Consider the following 10,504-nt stretch of genomic DNA (forward strand, 5'->3'; position numbering starts at 1 on the left):
TTGTCAGATATGTGCACATTTTTTCACCATCCATTATGTGCCCATGGGGTCTCTACGCCAAGTTGTGAAGCAGTTATTTGGGTGGGGGAGGTCGGTTATGGACGTGTATCCAGTTCTCACAGCAATTACTCAATTAATAATGATTTCTTAAGTGTACTCTGCTAGTTTCAAATTGACAGCCCTTCACAGGAACTGTTATATCGCACGATGAAAAGTGGGCACCAAAACTTGGGCCATCCATAAAATTATAATGTACATGTTTCTACACAGGCAGTTCAAGTGAATCTTAGCTGAGATTAGCTATGTCTATTTCCTCGGGAAATTTAAATGTCTCTGCAGCACCAAACTTCCTCCTCTCACCTTCCCACTCGTCTTCAGACTCCCCACAGCTATCTTCATCATCATGTTGGCTGCTCGCCGACAAAGGTGTCGAAGGGTCGTGGATACTTTTGGATCTGCAGTGGTTGGTCGCGAGCATGTTGACCTGACCAAGATGGGAGATCTCCACAACAACAGTGTCATCATCCATGGGCAGAGGTTGCTTCCAGGGCTCCCCATCAATTCTCATGTATGTGTGGTCTGCTGCACCCCTGTGGAACTCGAAGCGAATTCGATGTGCCTATTAGCAGAAGAAGAGATTCAGGTTATGCATGAATTCTTCTCTCAAGTAGTGCATGGGTTTGGCCAATGATGACTTCCAGTACACTATAACAGCATTGAAAGGGATGTGCAATTTATAGATTGCAACAGTTAGTTGTCATGGCAATAGATTATTATTGATACAACAATTTGTTCACATGAGAGATGCCTAACGAGCAATTCTATAAATTTATGAGCGTGATATGCTCTTATAAGGTCGATAGGATACGAGCAAAATCATTTGTTGAAACAGAAGATTCATTATCCTTTTACCTGGGCAAGACGAGTTCCATGTCCATTAGGAGCAAGCAAAACAAGCCCATGCCAAGCATCTCGGAAGCCGACAACCTCAAGAAGGCCATCATCAACATATGGTGCAGTCAGATCCCTCTATAGCAGAGCACAAATGAAGTATTAAGGGACGTATTGATAAGATCCTATCCCGTATAAAATCATCTCATTATAAGAAGGGAGGTGTAGAATGGGAAAGCAAACTCACGTCTCGCACTTTACGCTGATTTGGTGTTCCCCAAGGATTTAATCCTCCAGAAAAGCTTGGCAAATTAAGACAAACAATTGATCTGATGCTGCAAAAAATTAAGCAGTTTAGTTAGTTGGATGACCCCCAGTGTTGCAAAATATATCTTGAAGAGAACTGAAGAATCTTCAGAATGAATCCAATCAGTATGGTGCATAGAATCAATCAATGTCTTTCAATTATCTTCCAATCTCACAACAACAGATGTGGCTTGTCTAGAGAAACATACAAGCCTAAAAGTATGGGGTACCTTTTTATTTTGTTTTTATTCCAATTTTCAACCGAATTAAGCCTGTACCAAAAGAGGTCCTGTTCTTTGGAAGTGTCTCAAACAACAAGAATTTGGCAGTTTCACAAATCATCAGTAGGATGTTCCTAAGCTACCAATTCTCAGAGGTTTACTATATAATTGTGTCAAGTAGAGGATGGCCAATTATAAGGGATAACAAGATTACAGTGAATCCCATCAAATTCTCTGGTAAAAATGCAATTCACAAAAAAATGAGACCTGCTAAATTGTGCAATATTGTTGTTTCATTATGAGAAAAATTTTAAACTAATACATTCTTTCAAAAACTTTCCACATCAAATAACCATGGATTTACCAAAAATCAGCGTGGCAGCACAAAACAAAATTAATGTACAAGGAGTGTCTGCGGAGAATGTGTTAAGGAAAACATGCACATTAAACCCCATCTATCTATTATATAATTGAAACACTTGCAGTTGGACATGCAAAACAGAACTCAAAGAATTCTCTGCAGAGGAGGTGCTTTGTTCTTGTTATTTTTTTCCCTCTTTTCCGGTCATTACTGGATCCCATGTTAGAACTAAGAGAAAGAATGGAGCAGCATAACGTGTGTGTGTGTGAGAGAGAGAGAGAGAGAGACTCCCCCTTTCTCAGCTCTCTCTCTTTCTTAGAATGGCTTGTGCAAAGAGATGCTAAGTACTAGCAAAGATAACGTGTACTAGTGAACTATGGGAACTTAGCTAGAAATCAAGGCATTCTCAGTCTATGCACAAATTTGTGAAATGATTATACCAGCAGAATCATACACGCTTGCAACTTGAAACTGAATGAAGGCAGATGTTAACCTATCAGTTTACCTGCGAGGAACACAGAGCTCTTCCCAATGGCCTGGTCTTTTCATGATCTTCAACTTTGCAACCTGAGCTATGTTCCTGTATAAACATTCTATTTAACTAAAATTAAAACTGCAAAGACCTGAGGCATTTTATCAGTGTATTGGTTTCCAATGCACTGTTAGCTGAAGGTGGATTTAGCATCAAGCATGAATTTAACAAAACGGTCTTGTCGATAGATTTAGCATCAAGCATGAACATAACCAAATAGTCTTGTCGAACTACATGCATAGTTTTTGTCCGCCCTTTCTTGTCATCCTCTGTGCAAGGCCAGATGCTTATGTAGGGGACAGAAATTCCATTTTAATAGTTAAGCATGGATAAGAATGGTATTTCAAAGATTTTCTTGACCAAAAAAAGGTGAAGATATTTGCTCAGGTAAAAGATCGAAATATTTCTTTTTATAATTATTCTGTAAAGCTGGAAATAAAGCAAATAAGAATACTGTCCTCCTGTTCAAGTGTAACACTGGATCCTTCAAAAAAGAAAAACTTTAGAATGTTGTCAGTGGTATTCTGAATTGCTATCATAGTCTAAATTGCAGGTGTACCAAATTATAATCCCCTAACCATTATGAATTTCAATGGGCTGAGTTACTAAAATCAGAGAATAGGACTAATATTTCAGTTATTATAGATTATATAAACCAGCAATGAATGTTTTACCTTGAAGAAGAATGAGAGAGAGAAGCAAAAAACCATCCCTGTGTCCATCCAAGCTTAGCATAGGTACCCTGCATTATAACAATTATGTTTAGTAACGTTCATTCGAAGGAGTTTGGTTTTGCATGATGCAACTCAGATCATTTATAATTGCAGCTAAAATTTTCGCTCTAATGCAGTGTTACCACAAAAACTTATCTGCATCTGTCAACAATGAAGTTTATTCAAAATATTATGAAGTCTTGATGAAAAAACTTAGGAAAAGCTATAATGAACAAGCATCTATACTTAAATGGTTATATTGTAAAAGAAAATAAACATAGATAAACCCACAGCATTCGATAGACCTCAAGGAAAGCTTGCAACAACACAAAATTGATTATGATATTGGGTTATTTTTTTTTTTTAAAAAAAGGGAATACAATTTCTCCTGATCAGAATATTCATCTTGTTGCATACAAGTTTTTCAATTTTCCATCGCACAATTTTTACGATACATATACTTGTTTCATATTCAAATCACAGATTTCATGCAACATATGCTTCTGTTATTAGCTCACATACAATCATCATAACTAGCTGATTGAGTACCCTATGTTATATAATGCTCTTGTGAACATCACTCATGTAATTATGTTGGCATTACAATTGCATGCTGCTATTATCACTCATATAAAAATTGAAGAGTTACATACATCTTTTGAGCAACAGCTCATAACAAAGAAATAAGAGAAAGCATCTTGTTTTCTGAACCCACACGAAGAAAATATGACCTGATTAACTAACTGGTTCTTGAACTTTTCCGGGTGCTGTTTCCTCTCAGTGTGAAATGCATATGATACTTGAGCATCCATTCCTGTAACATAAGAGAAAATTTATCAAGCACGTGACCATAAGATATAGATTTTAGCTAGCATAATCACCGAACAATGTTCTATCTGGTTGCAATATATTTTATTCCTACTCACGAATTCAGTAAATAATAAAATAAGGCATTGCATAGGTTTATTGAATGATACGCCATTTCATTTTCAGGTTTCAAGCTCAACCATGATAAGCTTGTATTTCAACAAGCAAACATATTTTTCAAAGTAGCAATGCTCAAGGCATTCTTAATACTGCTAATTTTGCTAAAGGCCCTGCAGTTCTAAAGTGTTTACAGGCTCAGATCTAGTTGTTGCACATTAAGGTAAATCTTTGATATCAACCCAAAATAGCCATTAACTAAAAGCTGCTTGTCACCACTACATTCAAATTCTTCCTACAGTAAGCTTTTAACATGAAAATGTACAATATGGTAACAGTTTAAATTTAAAGGTCAAGAGAAGGAATCATGGATGACTATGTGTGTTTTGCACTCTGTAAAAGCATCATCAGATAAGCTCAAGACAAGATGGCTTCATTTACCAAAAAGAATTAGTCATTAGATTTTTTTTATATAGAAAGATCAAATGGGTACCATGAGACCACACTCTGCTACGTTTTGACATAGCACTGGGACACAGAATACCCCTCGAGCTTTTTCTTTTATTTTTCCTTTTTTTTAGATGCACATTTGTGCAATGATTAACTAACTTGGCCTATATTGTGAGAATCAGACAAACAGGCAAAAACCCAAAGAGTCACCGGAATAATATGAAGGAAAATTATAAATTAAAAAAAAAAACACTCAGATTTTATATGCTGGTGAAAGCAAACACAGCTGATAAAAATGGTTCTTAAAATGATTTGAATAAGATACTACCAGCATTTGAATACACTTGATTATAAGGATAATTTAAATAAAAAGTAATCTGATATTTCCTTGCAATGAGAGAATAACTGCATATCAAAGAGAGATTCTTACCCATACTAAAATAGTTCCAAAATCCCCCACGAAATGTGTGATAACCTTCCTGAGAAGAGGCAAACAGGAATAAACTTAAATTATTTTCTTTCAAAAAAGAGACAGAGCACTGACCAATTTTATTTGAATCAAAAGTATGATGTTCAAAAAGACCTTGAATTACATATCACAGATTGTGAGATAATATGAATAATCAATAGAAAGGGTAAAAAGGAAAAAATCTGTAGTTAACCAGGTTGGCAAGCTACCATTACAGCTTGTTCATCAGTATTCCAATAATTGAATAGGTCACAAGGTAATTAACGTTTAGGATGGTTTCAAAATGGTAAAGCAGTTTATAAAGTTGTTACAAACAAACATACAAGCAGAGGAGGTTTCCTTACCACATTAAGTGAGTCTGAAGTTGAAACACGGTGAAATGCATGCAGAGCATGTGGAAGTTCTAAAGGAGCAACTGGATCACAGGTACCTTCCTTGGGAGCTCGCATCCTCATGATAATATGCCAACTGAGGTCAAGAAACAAAAGCAATTCAGACAAACATTGTGCTTCGGACATCTACATGTCATGCAGAAGCCTGCCTCTGTTCTTGCCAAATATTATTGTAAGATTACATAAAAGTCAATCTATGAAAAAGACAGAGCGAAGATCCTATGATAGGCAAAAAGAAAAGGACCAGATGCCTGAAATAGGTAAACTATAAAAGAATTGCAAATAGATCTAGTAATTAATCAAATGCCTATTATGGTATGCGGCATCTAAGGGGTGAAGCCTCTTTCATCAAGTCACCAATTAACTAAAAAAAATTAATATGTGCATGTGACCATATATATTTCATTATTGGGTCAAGTATGCTTGGACACATATATATAGTGCTAGCAAAATGGAATTTATACAGTATATTTTACATATTTAATAGCACCCATATGTTTTCAAAGTACACAAAGCATAATACAACAAAATCCACCATGTTATGAGTAAAAAAATAAAAGGGCGGCCTAGTGTATGAGACTCTTGCAATTGCAAGATCTAGGAGGGTCAAATATGTACAACCTTACCCCCATATGATGAGAAGTGGGAACTTGTTTTTGTGTTTCGAACTTGTGACCTCTAAGTCATAAAGGAGCAACCTTATCATTACACTAAGGCATAATAAGATCTACCCTAAGTTTGAAACATACAAAACAATCTCTTTGCATATGGGGTAAGGCTGCATACATCTAACCCTTCTCAGACCCCACAACAGTGAGAGCCTCATGCACTTGGACAACCTTTACATGAGCAAAAAATTAAAACAATATAGTCTCCTAAGAACATTTTCATCAACGCACCAGGTTAGATCTAAGTTTGGCATAAATAGAAACTCATAAATGTGTTGAATTTGAAATTGGACTCAAACTCTGAACTGGCAGGATTTTTCATCATGGCAGGTTGGGTTGGGCATGGTTTCATGGGTACCTGGGTTTGAATTGGAACTCTTATGGATTCCGGCATTTGGACCTGGAATTCAGTTAACTGATCTGGTTTTAAGTTTGGGATAGAAGGTCTATGCCTTCGTGGTGCATTTGCTACCCAGCTAGGGACTGCTGCATTTTTCCTAGATACAGGAAAGATATTATAACAATGATCTAGGAAAAATTTGGACAAGTTATGCACTTTTAATGAACAAAATCTAAATCACTTAAATAATGTAAAAATATTGATGACAGACAAGCAGATAATACAGGACTACTGCTAAATGCTGAACATTACATGCCAGCAGCATCATAATTTTAACAAAGCCATTAGCTGCAGAAAAAGAGCACTAATGCCTGCTGAGGAATGAAGGTTATCCACTATTGCATTCAAAGCAGATAAAAGTCTGTCATTGAGGCACAGTACCTATCAATTTGCATCTCTGTTGCCTTCATCACCTGATCAAGAAAATATTCCACGGATTGACGATCTGTGCCAGGATTCTTCTTTCCCTGCAGCGATAGTTGAATGCATGATACAGTATAAATCTTTATGTGAATCAAAGCAATCATTTATCTATGCTGCAATAAGCCAACCAATATATCCTGCAAGGCTCCAAATTCATATTTGTATTCATTAAAAATTAAGGAGAAGCCTTACTAGTTTGTGTACACACACAGGTACAAACACATTCAATCAATAAAAACATGTGTAGCAAGAAACATGAAGTAATTTGGTGAGCTTTCTCATATCCCACTCATTTGTATTTGTCCAGAATTCTTACTAATCTAGAGTTAATATATTAAATAACAGACAAAGATTAATGTGGTTTTTGCTTGTATCCTTGTAAAAGATCTTGGCTTTCACGTAGAAGCATGTATGGAAAAGTCCTCTTAAAGATTGAATCACAGAAGGACACATCCCTGCTTCCAGGCTTGCCCAAACTGCCAATCTTCATAAGCAGGGACATACTAATTATAGAATAACTTTTGAATCTTCAAAAAAGAAAATTTTACATGACTTACCCAACCAAATGAAAAGGGAAGGTTGTTCCCTGTTCCCAAAGGCACTGTGGCAACAGGTGGTGGCTGAGCAAGTTTAAGATCACTAACCACTCCAAGTAGCCAGCTTGCCGTGCCATCACCACCTGCAACCTAATGACATAATTGGATGTCTAAGATAAAATGTTGCATTTGATAAATTTGTAAAAAATTGTAAGGCTCTATATTTCTACTGAAGTCTGGAAAAGGAAGCTAAAAGAGCACCAGGATGGAATAAGCAAAAACAAAAAGATTAAAAAAATCTACCCTTTAGTGCCATTTCGGAGTCTTTCACTTACTATTAGTCTCAATCTCTTCTGAATTTCAGCAGCAAGAGTATCTCCATCGGACTTAAGTTTTTCAAAGTAGCCATAAAGTCTTTGCAGCACCTTGTCAGGAGCCTCCTCTCCCAAATCATAAACCTTAAACAAAAAATATAAATGATAAATAAATGTAGTGAACAGTTCCTTGACTATAACTATGAACAGCACAGATCCATGCAGTCTCCTTTTCCCCAAGTGATCAAGAAATACCTGAACTCTATTGAGGAGCTTGCGATATGTTTTAAGTAAATCACCTCCAAGCTGGCCACCACTTTTCGAGTTAATGAAGACTATTACAGGACAAGTGGGTGTATAACTAACTTCCTCGGGCTCTAAATCTGGTATTAATATGTGATCTGGGATATAGAAGTCCTTCAAGGGCTGACTCATCTGAGAAGAGCAGTCACCCATCCCTGAAATAAGCCTACATCAATTACATTATAACATGGATGAGGAATCATTATTTAACTCATCAATCTGTGGAAGCTGTCACTGGCATGTGATAAGTGCATAAGCAATATCAAAATTAAAGTTATGTGAAAAAAATGAACGATTGACTCAATCTAATAGTAGCTTACAGAACCAAAGTACTTGTTTAAACAATGGATTTGGGAATTATGCAATTTTTTCCAATTGGTAACAGGGGGACCAATGTGAAGGTAATGGGTGCTGGTTATTGTAGATTTAGAAAAACATCAGATGTACACTATATCATTTTGGGCATCCTAAGGAATATAATACATGATGTCCATGGTAGTTAAGAGCCTAAGACCTGGGACAGAACTGCAGCAATAACACCTCTAAATGCAAATGTAGTCCTCTCACTAAAAGGTTGTCATTGTCCTCACCAAGGAATATGCTGAATGTTGTAAAAGTCATCAACTCGCAACACAATTTCTCTGCTGAGTTGGCCGGTCGAGGGTCTTTATGTACCATTTTTTTTTCTAAAAAAGTATGCCAAGAGAGTTTAACACCAAAACCCAACTATCGTGAACGCAAGAGCTTAAATAAATAATTCTTGCATTATACCAATATGCTCAAGATATTCAAGAAACTTCCCATTCTCCAAAGATGTTAACAGAACTCAGCCAATATGATCCAAAAAAAAAAAAAGAGAAAAAAGATAACATAAAAAGAAAAACGCATTCAGTTCAGATACATTTCGAGTACCAGTAATCCAAACAAGACTCATTTTATCATGGAGATGTTATCAAATCAAGCTAAGAGTTTTCAGAAGTCCAAAGTTCGAAAAATTCTAAGAATTTTACAAAAGCTGTGCCAAATAATGTATGCGTTACTTAAAATTCCATACGAACATAAACATTTTGAAATATGAAGATCAACTAACCCACAACCAATATTTTATAGAATAACCAAGCTGTAAATGAATTTGGAGAAGATGGATCAGAGCATAGCTCCTAACCATTCGAAAGCTACAAAGTTTTAGATCGTGCATTTAGTAAATAACTCACAAGTGTGATGGATCACACTTCTCAAGGGATCTATTGGCGACGCGACAACCTGAGGCTACACCACCATTATAACCGCAGCTCGTTATAGTCCCCAACAGACACCATTTACGACGCACATACGCACTATCTCTACTCTTTATTAATCAATTCAAACAACAAAAAGCAATCAAAATACGGCTGGGTTTCAAGCTCCACGGAAGATCTCAATCCATCAAAAGAAACTAAAAATCACCGTCTTATTCCCTAATTCCATAAAATTCTCCAAAATTTTCAGCTCTAAACCCCAGGATTCTTGCATGAATTGGGAGCTCTAAAATTAAATTCGGTTGAGTTCGGATTGTAGAGACTTACCAGAGAAAGAATCAATTGGGGGATTCACGCGATCGCCGATTCTTTTTTCCGGTTTGAACCCACGACCCAATCACGAAGAGCAGGGGAGGAGAAAGTTTGACCGCTTCTGGCTTCCCAAAGCTAGATACGGGGCAATATGGGAATTGTGAGCCTTGCGAGATCCAGTGCTCGTTTCCTTAATAACTTCTAGAAGCGCGCGTATCGTACAAGCCCATTTGGCGGGCAAGATGTTCGATGGTAGGTTTCAATGCTGGATATAACATCCGCATATCAATTTTTATGGAATTTTGAGTTTCCTCGGCTTCCAGGAACCACATCTACCTCGCGGAACGCGTGTTTTTTTAAAAAAAAAATCCAAGTGCACTACGACTTGACGCCCAAGAACATGAGGAAACGGAAGTGTCCGACGTGGCACTTCTTTTAGCCTCAGGGAACTAGGTGGGCCCCGAAGGTCATCCAGGAAGTTGGGATTGGTGTCTCGATTCGGATTTCAATCAGGTTTTCTTGTGACGGCTGTGCAGAAACGGGAGCCAAACGTTCTCACCAGGCCTCTGTGACGCCTGAGTATTGAAAAGGCGAGATGAACATGATTGTAAGCTCCACGAAGGATTTGCTTGGTTCACAGAAAATAGTAGGAGGAGACAGTTACTGAGAAATAGAGTGGAGAATTTTTATTTAGTTAAAATTTTTAAATGAGGGAGAGTGAAATTTTTTTTTTTTTTATGTGAAGATGCACCTCATATTTTATAAAAAATAAAAATTCATAGATATGAATTTTGATATTTTTCATAAGATGAAAATTAGTAATACTTTTTCTTTTTAAAAATATTCTTTTAACATCCATGATTAAAATTTTATAAAATATTAAAAGATGTTTAAGATAAAATACTGAATAATGATAAATATTATATTAATATTATTTCAATATTTATATGAATATAATATAATACTTATATTAATATTAAAATTATAATATTTATATTAATATAATATTTATAGCCAATCAAACATATTAACATCTACTTTTTGAGAAGAA

General features: G+C 36.2%; 1 protein-coding gene across 3 annotated transcripts; it reads right to left on the bottom strand.

Annotated features, from left to right (window-relative positions):
- Window positions 1-208: 208 nt before the first annotated feature.
- Window positions 209-9,627, bottom strand: LOC105052685 (diacylglycerol kinase 1). Of its 3 annotated transcripts, none has more exons than XM_029266855.2 (13): window positions 9,469-9,627; window positions 7,856-8,058; window positions 7,622-7,744; window positions 7,308-7,436; window positions 6,709-6,794; window positions 5,212-5,335; window positions 4,829-4,877; window positions 3,756-3,838; window positions 2,986-3,053; window positions 2,285-2,359; window positions 1,148-1,226; window positions 913-1,029; window positions 209-619 (listed from the first exon to the last, which is right to left on the bottom strand). In XM_029266855.2, the coding sequence occupies exons 2-13, from the start codon at window positions 8,054-8,056 to the stop codon at window positions 287-289; spliced, it is 1,467 nt and encodes a 488-aa protein (XP_029122688.1). In that variant the 5' UTR covers window positions 8,057-8,058; window positions 9,469-9,627; the 3' UTR covers window positions 209-286. The 3 variants fall into 3 exon arrangements, with proteins under 3 accessions (XP_029122688.1, XP_010931893.1, XP_010931894.1); XM_010933591.4 differs by having other exon boundaries at window positions 1,139-1,226; XM_010933592.4 differs by having other exon boundaries at window positions 1,139-1,226; window positions 7,856-8,069; window positions 9,469-9,624.
- Window positions 9,628-10,504: the final 877 nt, after the last annotated feature.

The sequence above is a fragment of the Elaeis guineensis genome, chromosome 10 (assembly GCF_000442705.2).
Source record: "Elaeis guineensis isolate ETL-2024a chromosome 10, EG11, whole genome shotgun sequence".
Classification (NCBI taxonomy): Eukaryota; Viridiplantae; Streptophyta; class Magnoliopsida; order Arecales; family Arecaceae; genus Elaeis; species Elaeis guineensis.